This window comes from Salmo salar, unplaced genomic scaffold (genome assembly GCF_905237065.1).
Source record: "Salmo salar unplaced genomic scaffold, Ssal_v3.1, whole genome shotgun sequence".
In the NCBI taxonomy this organism is placed as follows: domain Eukaryota; kingdom Metazoa; phylum Chordata; class Actinopteri; order Salmoniformes; family Salmonidae; genus Salmo; species Salmo salar.
In genome coordinates, this window is record NW_025548758.1 from 4,685 (window position 1) to 20,412 (window position 15,728).

The 15,728-nt window shown below is 44.2% G+C and overlaps 1 protein-coding gene across 2 annotated transcripts; it reads right to left on the bottom strand.

Annotated features, from left to right (window-relative positions):
• Nucleotides 1-11,533: 11,533 nt before the first annotated feature.
• LOC106577271 (N-acetylaspartate synthetase) lies at nucleotides 11,534-14,608 on the bottom strand. 2 transcript variants are annotated; one of them, XM_014155210.2, is made up of 4 exons: nucleotides 14,421-14,608; nucleotides 13,913-14,159; nucleotides 13,372-13,536; nucleotides 11,534-12,872 (listed from the first exon to the last, which is right to left on the bottom strand). In XM_014155210.2, the coding sequence occupies exons 2-4, from the start codon at nucleotides 14,124-14,126 to the stop codon at nucleotides 12,478-12,480; spliced, it is 774 nt and encodes a 257-aa protein (XP_014010685.2). In that variant the 5' UTR covers nucleotides 14,127-14,159; nucleotides 14,421-14,608; the 3' UTR covers nucleotides 11,534-12,477. The 2 variants fall into 2 exon arrangements, with proteins under 2 accessions (XP_014010685.2, XP_045568686.1); XM_045712730.1 differs by lacking the exon at nucleotides 14,421-14,608 and having other exon boundaries at nucleotides 13,372-13,454; nucleotides 13,913-14,174.
• Between the last annotated feature and the right edge of the window lie 1,120 nt (nucleotides 14,609-15,728).

Genomic DNA, 15,728 nt, shown 5'->3' on the forward strand with positions numbered 1-15,728 from the left:
GGTGCAAAGGAGCAAAATAAATAAAATAAATAAATACAGTAGGGGAAGAGGTAGTAGTTTGGGCTAAATTATAGATGGGCTATGTACAGGTGCAGTGATCTGTGAGCTGCTCTGACAGCTGGTGCTTAAAGCTAGTGAGGGAGATAAGTGTTTCCAGTTTCAGAGATTTTTGTAGTTCGTTCCAGTCATTGGCAGCAGAGAACTGGAAGGAGAGACGACCAAAGGAGGAGTTGGCTTTAGGGGTGACCAGAGAGATATACCTGCTGGAGCGCGTGCTACAGGTGGGTGCTGCTATGGTGACCAGTGAGCGGAGATAAGGGGGGGACTTTACCTAGCAGGGTCTTGTAGATGACCTGGAGCCAATGTGTTTGGCGACGATTATGAAGCGAAGGCCAGCCAACGAGAGCGTACAGGTCGCAGTGGTGAGTAGTATATGGGGCTTTGGTGACAAAACGGATGGCACTTTGATAGACTGCATCCAGCTTGTTGAGTAGGGTATTGGAAGCTATTTTGTAAATGACATCGCCGAAGTCGAGGATTGGTAGGATGGTCAGTTTTACGAGGGTATGTTTGGCAGCATGAGTGAAGGATGCTTTGTTGCGAAATAGGAAGCCAATTCGAGATTTCACTTTGGATTGGAGATGATTGATGTGAGTCTGGAAGGAGAGTTTACAGTCTAACCAGACACCTAGGTATTTGTAGTTGTCCACAAATTCTAAGTTAGAACCGTCCAGAGAAGTGATGCTGGACAGGCGGGCAGGTGCAGGCAGCGATCGGTTGAAGAGCATGCATTTAGTTTTACTTGTGTTTAGGAGCAGTTGGAGACCACGGAAGGAGAGTTGAATGGCATTGAAGCTCGTCTGGAGGGTTGTTAACACAGTGTCCAAAGAAGGGCCAGAAGTGTACAGAATGGTGTCGTCTGCGTAGAGGTGGATCAGAGATTCACCAGCAGCAAGAGCGACATCATTTATGTATACAGAGAAAAGAGTTGGCCCAAGAATTGAACCCTGTGGTACCCCCATAGAGACTGCCAGAGGTCCAGACAGTAGGCCCTCCGATTTGACACACTGAACTCTGTCAGAGAAGTAGTTGGTGAACCAGGCGACACAATCGTTTGAGAAACCAAGGCTACTGAGTCTGCCGATGAGGATGTGGTGATTAACAGAGTCAAAAGCTTTGGCCAGGTCAATGAATACGGCAGCACAGTATTGTTTCTTATCGATGGCGGTTACGATGTCGTTTAGGACCTTGAGCGTGGCTGAGGTGCACCCATGACCAGCTCTGAAACCAGATTGCATAGCGGAGAGGGTGCGGTGGGATTCGAAATGGTCGGTAATCTGTTTGTTGACTTGGCTTTCGAAGACCTTAGAAATGCAGGGTAGGATGGATATAGGTCTGTAGCAATTTGGGTCAAGAGTGTCACCTCCTTTGAAGAGGGGGGATGACAGCAGCTGCTTTCCAATCTATGGGAATCTCAGACGACACGAAAGAGAGGTTGAACAGGCTAGTAATAGGGGTTGCAATAATTTCGGCAGATAATTTTAGAAAGAAAGGGTCCAGATTGTCAAGCCCAGCTGATTTGTAGGGGTCCAGATTTTGCAGCTCTTTCAGAACATCAGCTGAATGGATTTGGGAGAAGGAGAAATGGGGGAGGCTTGGGCGAGTAGCTGTGGGGGTGCAGTGCTGTTGAGTGCAGTAGGGGTAGTTAGGTGGAAAGCATGGCCAGCCGTAGAAAAATGCTTATTGAAATTCTCAATTATAGTGGGCTTATCGGTGGTGACAGAGTTTCCTATCCTCAGTGCAGTGGGCAGTTGGGAGGAGGTGTTCTTATTCTCCATGGACTTTACAATGTCCCAGAACTTTTTAGAGTTGGAGTTGCACGGCGAATTTCTGTTTGAAAAGCTAGCCTTGGCGTTTCTAACTGCCTGTGTGTATTGGTTTCTAACTTCCCTAAAAAGTTGCATATCGCGGGGGCAGTTCGATGCTAATGCAGAACGCCACAGGATATTTTTGTGTTGGTTAAGGGCAGTCAGGTCTGGGGAGAACCAAGGGCTATATCTGTTCCTGGTTCGAAATTTCTTGAAAGGGGCATGCTTATTTAAGATGGAGAGGAAGGCATTTAAAAAAATAACCAGGCATCCTCTACTGACGGGATGAGGTCAATATCCTTCCAGGATACCAGGGCCAGGTCGAATAGAAAGGCTTGCTCGTTGAAATGTTTCAGGGAGCGTTTGACAGTGATGAGTGGAGGTCGTTTGACCGCTGACCCATTACGGGTGCAGGCAATGAGGCAGTGATCGCTGAGATCTTGGTTGAAAACAGCAGAGGTGTATTTAGAGGGCACGTTGGTTAGGATGATATCTATGAGGGTGCCAGTGTTTGCAGCTTTGGGCTTGTACCTGGTGGGTTCATTAATAATTTGTGTGAGATTGAGGGGCATCAAGCTTGGATTGTAGGATGGCTGGGGTGTTAAGCATGTCCCAGTTTAGGTCACCTAGTAGCACGAGCTCTGAAGATAGATGGGGGCAATCAGTTCACATATGGTGTCCAGAGAACAACTAGGGGCCGAGGGGGTCTATAGCAGGCGGCAACGGTGAGAGACTTGTTTATGGAGAGGTGGATTTTTAAAAGTAGAAGTTCAAATTGTTTGGGTACAGACCTGGATAGCAGGACAGAACTCTGCAGGCTATCTCTGCAGTAGATTGCAACACCGCCCCTTTGGTCGTTCTATCTTGTCTGAAAACGTTGTAGTTAGGGATGAAGATTTCAGAGTTTTTGGTGGACTTCCTAAGCCAAGATTCAGACACAGCTAGGACATCCGGGTTGGCAGAGTGTGCTAAAGCAGTGAATAAAACAAACTTAGGGAGGAGGCTTCTAATGTTAACATGCATGAAACCAAGGTTATTACGTTTACAGAAGTCATCAAAAGAGAGCGCCTGGGGAGTAGGAGTGGAGCCAGGCACTGCAGGGCCTGGATTCACCTCTACATCCCCAGAGGAGCAGAGAAGAATAAGTATGAGGGTACGGCTAAAAGCTATAAGAATTGGTCGTCTGTGACGTCCAGAATAGAGAGAAAAAGGAGCAGGTTTCTGGGGGCGATAAAATAGCTTCAAGGTATAATGTACAGACAAAGGTATGGTGGGATGTGAGTACAGAGGAGGTAAACCCTAGGCATTTAGTGATTATGAGAGAGATATTGTCTCTAGAAACATCATTGAAACCAGAAGATGTCATAGCATGTGTGGGTGGAGGAACTGAGAGGTTGGATAAGGTATAATGAGCAGGGCTAGAGGCTCTACAGTGAAATAAGCCAATAAACACTAACCAGAACAGCAATGGAGAAGGCATATTGACATTAAGGAGAGGCATGCTTAGCCGAGTGATCAAAGGGTCCAGTGAGATTCAGACAGCTAGCCGGGCCATAGGTAGCAAGCTGGTGGAAGATGGGAGGGAGGTCTGTTTTTAGCCACCTCGTGCGTTTCCGTCTGTGGGTTAGTGGGGTTCCGTGTGGAAGGGGGGACCAGTCCAAGTTGGCAAAATAGTTAGTTATAGTGGCCCAAGAAAAGTGTCCGATAGACCTATTCAGATCGCAGCCGAAAAGACAGCTAACGATTAGCAGGCCGCAGATGGGCGATCAGGTTACGTCGCGACGGAGGGGCCAGTTGGATAACTCCCTCGGGCAGATAACGCCGGTGGTCCAGTCGTGAAGACCCGATGGGGCTCCGCATCGGCAGTAAAACGGGTCAGGATAGGTGAGTTGTAGCCCAGGAGACACTTCAGCTGGCTAGCTCAGGAATAGCCCAGGAGTGGCTGACGGAACTCTTCAGCTGGCTAGCTCCGTAATAATGTGTGTTAATTCCGTGACCGACGTTGCCAATAGTCACTCAGGTAGCAGCTAGTTAGCTGCAAGATCCAGGTGTAAATGTCCAGAGCCTGCGGTAGAAATCGGGGAAAGGAGAGAGAATAGGTCCGGTATGCTCTGGTCTGAGTCGCGCTGTACAAAAACTGGCGATAGCTTTTCGAGCTAATGGATAGCTGAGGACAGCTAACCGTGGCTAGCTGAACTTCAACGTTAGCCAGTGAAAATGGCTAAACACTTGCTAGCTTCGGTTGTGGAATTCAGATGAGGTAAATAATACTTTCTTTTTTAAATTGGTGAGGCGGGTTGCAGGAGAGTGCTTTGAGGTTGAGTTTTTATAATAAAAAAATATATATATATATAAAAAGATAAGTGAAGAAAAAATATATATATATGTAAATATATATATATACACGGGACACGACAAGAGGAGGGTAGAGGACGTCTGAACTGCTACGCCATCTTGGGAAAAAAAAAAAAAAAGACATGGCCCTCTCCATCTCCTCTCTCTCTCTCTTCCTCCTCAGAGAGGCCACTGTAGAGAGGCCACTGTTGAACAGATGTGGAGTGTCCACTACTGTCACTGTCCTCCCACACAGCTCACTCTCTCTGCTCTCACCCTTCAGGGTCAGTGACATCAAGTTGACACCTGATTCAAACACCTCTCTGTCCAGAATGGTGTTCCCTGCTGCACTCTTCCCCTGTTCCCCACTCTGTCCAGAATGGTGTTCCCTGCTGCAGTCTTCCCCTGTTCCCCACTCTGTCCAGAATGGTGTTCCCTGCTGCACTCTTCCCCTGTTCCCCACTCTGTCCAGAATGGTGTTCCCTGCTGCACTCTTCCCCTGTTCCCCTCTCTGTCCAGAATGGTGTTCCCTGCTGCACACTTCCCCTGTTCCCCACTCTGTATTCAAGGTATAAAAAGCCTTCTAAACTTTGTCATTTTCACTTTAGAATGTCAGACTTCTGTACTACTCCCTTCACAGAACAGCACAAACTGGCAATAACCAGAATAGAAAGAGGAGTGGGAGGCCCCGGTGCACAACTGAGCAAAAGTACATTAGAGTGTCTTGTTTGAGAAACAGACGCCTCACAAGTCCTCAACTGGCAGCTTCATTAAATAGTACCCTCAAAACACCAGTCTCAACAGTGAAGAGGTGACTCCACGATACTGGCCTTCTAGGCAGAGTTCCTCTGTCCAGTGCCTGTGTTCTTTTGCCCATCTTAATCTTTTCTTTTTATTGGCCAGTCTGAGATATGGCTTTTTCTTTGCAACTCTGCCAAGAAGGCCAGCATCCCGGGGTCGCCTCTTGACTGTTGAGTTTGGTGTTTTTCGGATACTATTTAATGAAGGTGTCACAACATCCACAGAAGGGGGCGCCTCTCCTCGGTCGAGCGGGCGCTCGGCGGTCGTCATCGCCGGCCTACTAGCTGCCACCGATCTGTGTTTCAGTGTCTATTAGTTATGTCTGGTTTTTGTTTGCACCTGTTTTGTGTTTTGTCATTAGTGGGGGGGTTATTTAGTCTGTCTGTGTTTAGCTAGGATTTTGTGCGGGATTGTTCGTTGTTACGTGTGGTGTTACTTTTATTATCTAGGCATTAGGGTTGCCGGGCTGCGCCCAGTCTGCCTTTTGAACGGAGCTTCTTTTTGTCAATTTTTCTGACTGTTATGCTCCCAGCCGTATGTGAAACTTACCTGTGGATTTATTAAATTAAGATTGTTCCAACGGACCTCAGTCTCCTGCGTTTGGCTCACTCCTTAAACTGTTCATTCCGCTCGTGACAGAAGGTGCCAGTTGAGGACTTGGGAGGCATCTATTTCTCAAACTAGACACTCTAATGTACTTGTCCTCTTGCTTAGTTATGCACCGGGGCCTCCCACTCTTTCTATTCTGGTTAGAGACAGTTTGCGCTGTTCTGTGAAGGAAGTAGTACACAGCATTGTACAAGATCTTCAGTTTCTTGGCAATTTCTCGCATGGAGTAGCCTTCATTTCTCAGAACAAGAATAGACTGATGAGTTTGAGAAGAAAGTCTTGGTTTCTGGCCATTTTGAGCCCATAATCGACCCACAAATGCTGATGCTCCAGATACTCAACTAGTCTAAAGAAGGTCAGTTTTATTGCTTTTTTAAAATCAGAACAACCGTTTTTAGCTGTGCTAATATAATTGCAAAAGGGTTTTCTGATGATCAATTAGCCTTTTAAAATGATAAACTTGGATTAGCTAACACAACGTGCCATTAGAACACAGGATTGATGGTTGCTGATAATGGTTCTCTGTACGCCTATGTAGATATTCCATGAAAAATCAGCCGTTTCCAGCTACAATGGTCATTTACAACATTAACAATGTCTACACTGTATTTCTGATCAATTTGATGCTATTTTAATGGACAAAAAAATGTGATTTTCTTTCAAAAACAAGGACATTTCTAAGTGAACCCAAACTTTTGAACGGTTGCCTATATTAATATAATAATTATATTAATCATGCATTGAACTGCATCCATTTATTCTGAAAACAATGCCATACTGTACAGCATGGAAGTTTGAACCAAATAGAACCTATTTTTATATTATTATATCTGAAGTGAAATAGAAAGGTGAATGCAGCAATCAGGTTGGTTCCACCATGCTAATCATAACCAACACTGATAATGTTCTCTCTCTCTCTGTGTGTGTGTGTGTGTGTGTGTGTGTGTGTGTGTGTGTGTGTGTGTGTGTGTGTGTGTGTGTGTGTGTGTGTGTGTGTGTGTGTGTGTGTGTGTGTGTGTGTGTGTGTGTGTGTGTGTGTGTGTGTGTGTGTGTGTGTGTGTGTGTGTGTGTGTGTGACCAGTATCTTTGAGGGCCAGGAGCTTATCTAAGCTGCCATGCCCATCAATGGAGCGCTGGCAAAGACCTCACGTCCAGCCTCACCTCTTGCCTGCTCACCAACGGCCTCGATGGGAAGACCAGAAGTAGGTAGGTTTAGTCTGATCTGTTCAAACTTCAACATTAGTATACGTTTTTGTTGTTGTCAGAAATCACCTATCCTTACTGCCATTGGTAATACACTGAACAAAAATATAAACTCAACATGCAACAATTTCAAAGATTTTACTGAGTTACAGTTCATATGAGGAAATCAGTCAATTGAAATAAATTCATTAGGCCCTAATATATGGATTCCACATGAATGGAATACAGATATGCATCTGTTGGTCACAGGTACCTTAAAAAAAATAAAAAAATAGGGGCGTGGATCAGTATCTGGTGTGACCACCATTTGCCTCATGCAGTGCGACACATCTCCTTCGCATAGAGTTGATCAAGCTGTTGATTGTGGCCTGTGGAATGTTGTCGCACTCCTCTTCAACGGCTGTGTGAAGTTGCTGGATATTGGTGGGAACTGGAACACGCTGTCATAAAGGTCGATCCAGAGCATCCCAAACAAGCTCAATGGGTGACATGTCTTGTATCTATGCAGGCCATGGAAGAACTGGGACATTTTCAGCTTCCAGGAATTGTGTACAGATCCTTGCGACATGGGGCTGTGCATTATCATACTGAAACACAGTATCTGTGTGCATTCAAATTGCCATCGATAAAATGCAATTGTGTTCGTTGTCCGTAGCTTATGCCTGCCCATACCATAACCCCACCACCACCATGGGGCACTCTGTTCACAACGTTGACATCAGCAAACCGCTCGCCCAAACAACGCGTACACACTGTCCGCCATCTGCCCGGTACAGTTGAAACCGGGATTCATTCGTGAAGAGCACACTTTTCCAGCGTTCCAGTGGCCATCAAAGGTGAGCATTTTCCCACTGAAGTTGGTTACGACACCGAACTGCGGTCAGGTCAAGACCCTGGTGAGGACGACGAGGACGCAGATGAGCTTCCCTGAGATGGTTTCTGACAGTTTGTGCAGAAATTATTCGGTTGTGCAAACCCACACTTTCATCAGCTGTCCGGGTGGCTGGTCTCAGACAATCCTGCAGGTGAAGAAGCTGGATGTGGAGATCCTGGGCTGGCGTGGTTACACGTGATCTGTGGTTGTGAGGCCAGTTGGACATACTGACAAATTCTCTAAAACAACTTTGTGGTAGAGAAATTAACATTAAATTATCTGGCAACAGCTCTGGTGCACATTCCTGCAGTCAGCATGTGAATTGCACACTCCCTCAAAACTAGAGACATCTATGGCATTGTGTTGTGTGCCAAAACTGCACATTGGAAACAGGAAGTATGTCTAACTAAAGTTCAGTCACGCTCAAGTCCAACTGAAAGTTCAAGTTGCAGACTGCTGCACAGAAGGGTTTCAAAACACCCTCTCTCAAGCATAACCTGGGGTTATGAATGATCTAATATTCTGCTACTCCAAAATTCCCTAGTTAGAAAACATGTCTCTATAGCTTACTTTCAAAAAAATTAATTGTGAAATAATTTGGTCTGCATGAATGACAGTGCAGCGAATCTTCTTCAGTGAAATAAACCCAAACCTGGACTCAATGGAAAGCAAATGCAGATCTAGAGATGAACCATCTCAGGAATACTGACCTGGGATCAAGTCCTCCCCTGTCCACATGACCTTATTCATTATGATCAAAAGGATAAACAGATCCTAGATCAGCACTCCTGCACTGACACGTTTGATAAATATGGTCCATGACTTGAGTCTGCTAATGCAGCACTTTAAAAAAAGGTATTTTACATATGTCTGCATTTCTACAGAAACTAGAGTAAGAGAGAGAGTAATGTGAAAGACAAAAACAGGAAAGTATGGTGTGAGAAAAATAGAAGTGGAGGAGCTGTATCAGGGTGATAAGGCGGAATCCCCTACCCTTCACTGTGTTACTTATTTTAAGTCCTATACCGTTTCTTGTAAAACACATGATCTTGCTTCTCATACAGTAGGCCTTACAAGGCCTTAAAAAAGGCTAGCTAGGGACCCCGCAATAGGCCAGCTAGCCACTCTACAATAGGCTACCTAGCCACTCTACAATAGGCTACCTAGCCACTCTACAATAGGCTACCTAGCCACTCTACAATAGGCTACCTAGCCACTCTACAATAGGCTACCTAGCCACTCTACATTAACCTAGTGACCCTACAATAGGATACCTAGGGGAAAAAAGGCTAGTTAGGGACCCTACAATAGGCTAGCTAGGGACCCTACAATAGGCTAGCTAGCCACTCTACATTAACCCATAATAGTCTAAGCCCTGTATTACAATTATTTGATGAACATTTTTATTTGGCCTTACTGCTATTAGCCCATACAAATGCATTGAATAACAGATTCACTACATGGAACAGATAGTCCCCCCTAAAAAATCTAAAGGAAGTTTGTTCTGAAGTGTCTGTCCTATATCTGAGAGATATAAGAATGATCAGTAACATTTGATTTTTTTTTTTACATGTATTTAACCACTTATTTTTGTCACTAAACAGTCTCCATATATACTTCCATTATTTTTTTCAACTGGTACCAGGGGACCTTCAGATAGCTCGTGAGCATTCTAGAGGAAAACAACTGAAATGTCCGTGTTCGTGAGAGTCTCACCTTTCCACAGAGGGGTCATGTCAGTGTGTAGCCCAAACTGTTTGGACGCTACAGACAGAAGTTGGCAGATTGGCTGTACCGACTTCAGACGAGTCCAAAGATGCTTGTGGAGGTTGTAGAGCAAAACGGAGAACGCAATCGTGTTTGTGAGTGTCTCATAGAGGGGTCATCTTTCCATCGAGGGGTTATAATAGTTTGTAGGCCAAACCGTTGAGGTTACAGACGATGTTGTGAGAAGACCAATTTTAGGGATGTCTCATGGTCTGACAAACACCTCTCTAACTCTGTCAACTTTCACCACAGATGCGGAAGTATGACATAGGTTGATGAGGTGGATTGAGACACATCCAATGCAATAAAACATCTAGTTTAAATTGACAGATTTTGATGGGGATGTTTGTATTATGCTAATTATATTTTCCACAGGGGCGCGGACATCAACCTCAAGGGGTTTTAACCTAGCGACCCTACAATAGGCTAGCTATTAAACCTAGCATAGGCTAGCTAGCAAACATACAATATGCTAGCTAGGGACCCTACAATAAGCTATAGTCACCCTAAATTTAGCTAGCAACCGTACAGTATTTATAGGTTAGCTAGCAACGTTTAAAAGAGAGGGCTGAATTTTTGCAAGAAATAAAAACTTGTGAATGATGAATGAGTTACCTGATGCTGACACCCTGATCGCAGGATGTCAAATGCATTAAAGGGGAGATGTTTAATGTTGCATCCAGAGTGATTGTGATGTTACTAGCTATGCCTGTCATGGACTGTTCATTAACTAAAAAATTGGGGGGCAAAAACTATTCTAGAACCCTCCTCCTGAACAGGGTTCAACAACCAGTTACTTTTGGTCAAGACACGAACAGGGTTAGAAAGTTCAGAACCATGTTTGAACACATAAAGGGACAATCTGAAGTTCAAACAAAAATGAACTGGGCAAACCGCTTAAGGATGGGGCTGGGGAAATGTAACCACTCAAATTCAGAGACTGGGCTATAGATGCAATGACTGAACATCCATGACATAAGAATTGTAGTTTTTAAAATGTCTTGAAGCTATACAGTGACTAAGTTTGCATTTTATGTTATATTCTTCCAGAATCAACAGCTAGTATAGAGTATATAATTAATTTAAAAGTGCAAAAATGGAGTTAGCAATCACAGATTACACCTTTAAAAGTAATGAATAGACACATTTTGGCATTTAGTCTTCCAATTTTCCATGTTTTGGAATTGTGGATTAGCTAAACATTCAATCATTACTTTTACCCGAAAGTATACCTTTTACCCCTATAGCTTTTGAGAGAGGGGGATATGAAAGTATACCTTTTACCCCTATAGCTTTTGAGAGAGGGGGATATGAAAGTATACCTTTTACCCCTATAGCTTTTGAGAGAGGGGGATATGAAAGTATACCTTTTACCCCTATAGCTTTTGAGAGAGGGGATATGAAAGTATACCTTTTACCCCTATAGCTTTTGAGAGAGGGGGATATGAAAGTATACCTTTTATCCCTATAGCTTTTGAGAGAGGGGGATATGAAAGTATACCTTTTATCCCTATAGCTTCTGAGAGAGGGGGATATGATACACTTCTGTGCAGCATTTTATAACTTGAACTTTCAGTGACTTGAGCTTGACCAGAACATTTCAACTTTTGGACAAATGATAACTGTTTCCTCCCAAAGTGTCTAGCTATCTCCTTCGGTTCATGCTAACATGTAGTTAACCTCATGCAGAAACATTGGTTTTGTCTGAAACACTATTGAGTGGTATTTTTTAGGAACAAAAACAGAGTACAAAATCAAATATGAGACAATAGACCTGTTGAGAAAGATACTTGGGGAAAAAAATACAATTTGAGTAAATATATTTATTTGTTTATTTTGATTTTGAAAATGTAATGAATTCAAGGTTATTTGTTGATGTAAAAATTGTAATGTACAGATTTGAAGGTTGTGTCATTAGATTTGGGGTGTGTTGTGGTCGTGAGAAAAGTATTGCCCCCCAAAAATTGGGTCCCCAGAAATTCTGGCAGGAAAATTCAAAACTGAAAAAGTTTGAATACCACTTTTGAGGTGACCATGCAGTAGGAATTTAACAGTGAGGAGGCTGACGAAGTCGATGGATTTTTCTTGCCCAAAGTGATACTTTTTATTTGCAAGTGAAGATAATAGCCGGCAAAATGTGCAAGTATTTACAGAAATGATCAAATAGAGCATTTCAAACAAACCCGAGCAGCATGCCGACCTGTTCCCTGTCCTGTTCCTCAAACAATGAGAGTACAGGCTTCTTATAGCAATACCCAAGCCTTATACATCTGGTCAATTAACATTCAAAGCACATGATATACCATACAGACATGTTCAGATAAACATATGTAATAATACCAGCACACATTTCAATGGAGATGCTGCTATGCTTTAAGCATCAATAACCTGGGATATAAACATGCATGTCACCCGGAATAAGCTACTAGCGTTACCCTGAATAAACCATGCACTCGAACGTACCCCATTTCCCCACCAATTCTCTGAACAGGAAATTAACAGAAACCTCTTCAAATCACAAGGAAAAACGGTACATTTGCGAACAATTCTTTACCTTTAACCTAGTGATTACATACATTACGTTCTGGAGATTTTCTTCCATTCACTAAATGGTGAAACAAGGTGCTCAGGGTCTCAGGGGGTTGGGTTAGAGTGTGTGCTTGCGTGTGTGGCGTGCATTTGCCTGCATGTGCACTCGTGTGTTGTACTCCATCCCTGTTCCGTGCTCCATCCCTGTTCCGTGCTCCATCCCTGTTCCGTGCTGTGCTTTATTACTGTGCTGGGCTCCATCACTGTTCCGTGTGCTGGGCTCCATCACTGTTCCGTGTTGTACTTTATTACTGTGCTCCATCACTTCCGTGCTGTGCTCCATCACTTCCGTGCTGTGCTCCATCACTGTTCTGTGCTGTGCTCCATCACTGTTCTGTGCTGTGCTCCATCACTGTTCTGTGCTGTGCTCCATCACTGTTCTGTGCTATGCTCCATCACTGTTCTGTGCTATGCTCCATCACTGTTCTGTGCTCAGTGTTGGCTGTGAGTGTTAGTCTTGTGAACGGTCATGTCCATCCGGTAGTGGTGATGACTGACCCGGTAGAAGAGCTGTTCCAGAACCGACCGGCTCACGCCAGGAGTGGCGTATCCCTTGGTGACACCGACGCATCGGAACCCCAGAGTCTGGTATAGCCGGTGAGCAGCCGGCGAGTAGGCCGTGGTTCCCAAGACGACAGAGAGGTAGCCACGGTCCGCTGCAAATTGTAGAACCTTCCGCCCGAGGGCAAAGCCAACCCCGCGGTGCCGACAGGGCCTGTCCACCGACATGCGATGCAGCTCCACAGTGCCAGCTTCCCCCCGCAGGGCACGGGCCGCCACTACACCCACCACACTGCCCTCCAGCACTGCAACCCACAGACAGGAGTCTGAGAGAAATAAGGGAGGTGGAATTTGGAAATAGTGGGTTATATCAAACGATGTCCTAATCCTCCCATTTAATAAAAGCTGATGTCATTGTCTATTGACTTTTATACTTTAAATGGATCCTTTTCTTGGAAGAGCCTAATCACTGACTGGTCATCCTGTTGGGGACAAAGATTTACTATACTTTTTATTTTCTATTGATGGGGGTTGACCAAAATGAGCCTGGAGTCAGCGGGATCATGGTGACACATCCACAGGCACTAGCTTGTCATTTTAGATGAGTAATTATATTCAAGAATGGAGACAGGAATGAAGCCCTGGTTTTATTTTACCTCCCTGGAAGTTTGCTTTTAACCAGGCACTGAACCTTGTGTGCATATTCATTTTTTTTACAAAATAACTATGTGCAATATAACTAAACTAAAGCCAACTACACTGAAATAAACAAACAAAACGAATGACAAATGCATTTTTAAAAAACTATTCCACCAAAACTATTACCTGGAGTTTTCATGTAATGTCCCTCGATGTCGCCCATATCCGTGAGTTTGGCGCGCTCCAGGTACCCAAGGACAACTCTCCTGCTGTAGTAGTAGCGTGCGCACAGGACAGCGAGAGGCACCAAACAAGTCAGCAACAACGACTTGGTCGCAATAAAACAAACAACTGCAAAAGACATGGCGAAAAATAGATGATTGAGTAATCTAAAATGTTGACATACAATAGTAACAGGAAGGAAATTAGTTGGTACTATCGCAATAGTCACAGGAAGGAAATGAGTTGGTACTATCGCAATCGAGCACAAATTATTCATTCTACTGCACATTTCCCAGAATTATACTAAATAATGCAATCAAATAACAAACGGTATTGATGAAATGTCAAGATAGCCTAAATGTAAATTATTACATTTATAACACATTCTCCATTGTCAAAAGCACATTTTCTCAGACTAAAGCAATCATATGACAGTGAAAACTGTAACCTATTGATGGAATAACAGTCAATATATAAATTGATATAAGACCTATATCTCGCTTACTTGTCATAGCGGCGTACAGCAGCAGGCTCTCAGGGTGACGTTTTAACCCTCTAAACGCGGTGTCCGGAACCATCTCCATCAGCCCGTCAATGAATATGCGCTCGACGTCCGGATAGTCAGCGCTTTCGAAATTACGCACAACCACACGGTCCGTTCTAAATCCATTAGTCCCTTTCTGATGGTACTTTCTTGTCACGTTGTTGTTGTCTTCCATGTTATCTCACTCAGAAACTTTGTTGGTGTCTCCCTGGGAAAAGTGAACTGACTCGCATAAGTCGTTAAATACTGTCACACGTTCTTCTTCTTCTATGAGGTTTTTTGCGGTTGGCATCCAATTAGTTGCATTACCGCCACCTACTAGACTGGAGTACAACTCCCTTACACTTTGCATGAAAAATAAAAATGTAATAAATTAAATACCCTATCATCTTACACTACTCACTCATTTTAAAATGATATAAAACAAAATTACCACCCTACTCCACTATTTAAATCTATTTAGTCTTACCTCATGCCATCACCCTGAAAGGATGGGACATCACCACTTAACACACCCTGTAACTCTTCTGATGTCAAGTCTCGCACACCCAAATACTTCTCTGCAGCGACCACCACAAACTACATTTTCTGCAACTTATCCCTGCAGTACAGTTGATAACCATTGCTATAAATGCTAAAAATCCAATCTTACTGAAACGTATATGACTTTTTGGCCCATCCCTCTGTACTGGTACAGATCTACTACTCACACCACTCCTCTCAGGATCCCTCCCTCTGAACTGGTACAGATCTACTACTCACACCACTCCTCTCAGGATCCCTCCCTCTGTACTGGTACAGATCTACTACTCACACCACTCCTCTCAGGATCCCTCCCTCTGTACTGGTACAGATCTACTACTACACCACTCCTCTCAGGATCCCTCCCTCTGTACTGGTACAGATCTACTACTCACACCACTCCTCTCAGGATCCCTCCCTCTGTACTGGTACAGATCTACTACTACACCACTCCTCTCAGGATCCCTCCCTCTGTACTGGTACAGATCTACTACTACACCACTCCTCTCAGGATTCCTCCCTCTGTACTGGTACAGATCTACTACTCACACCACTCCTCTCAGGATCCCTCCCTCTGTACTGGTACAGATCTACTACTCACACCACTCCTCTCAGGATCCCTCCCTCTGTACTGGTACAGATCTACTACTCACACCACTCCTTCCCCTTGACCCATCTTCCTCTACTGCCTTCACTGCCTCAGCATATGACAACTTCTGCTCTACTCTAACCCTAGAAACCTCAACCTGCCTCTCCAAATGTGTCATTCTGCCCCTGAACAAGGCAGTTAACCCACTGTTCCCCAGTAGGCCGTCATTGTAAATAAGAATTTGCTCTTAACTGACTTGCCTAGTTAAATGAAGGTTAAATACATTTAAAAAAATGGGCACCCCTACAATTAACACATACCACTACTTTCCCCAATGCTACACATTCCTTTGTCTCATGCCCTTCTGCACACTTCTCACACCTAGGAACCTCCCTCCTACACACTGCTGCCACATGCCCATAAGCTTGACATCTGTAACATCGTAATGTATTCAGCACATACGCTCGTACAGGATAACTTGTATATCCTAACATCACTTTTTAAGGCAAAGACTCATCTTCAAAACTCAAAAGAACAGACAATGATTCTTCTGTTTCCCCCATCCTGTCTGAGTCTCCCCACCCTGTCTGAGTCTCCCCACCCTGTCTGAGTCTCCCCACCCTGTCTGAGTCTCCCCACCCTGTCTGAGTCTCCCCACCCTGTCTG

Bases quoted from the DNA above. Each gene is read 5' to 3' on its own strand.
- LOC106577271 (XM_014155210.2), bottom strand. From the start codon at position 14,126: ATGGAAGACAACAACAACGTGACAAGAAAGTACCATCAGAAAGGGACT. The intron at 13,537-13,912 runs GTAAGCGAGATA...TGTCTTTTGCAG, and splicing joins GCTGTACGCCGCTATGACAA to TTGTTTGTTTTATTGCGACC. The intron at 12,873-13,371 runs GTAATAGTTTTG...TATTTCTCTCAG, and splicing joins ACATTACATGAAAACTCCAG to ACTCCTGTCTGTGGGTTGCA.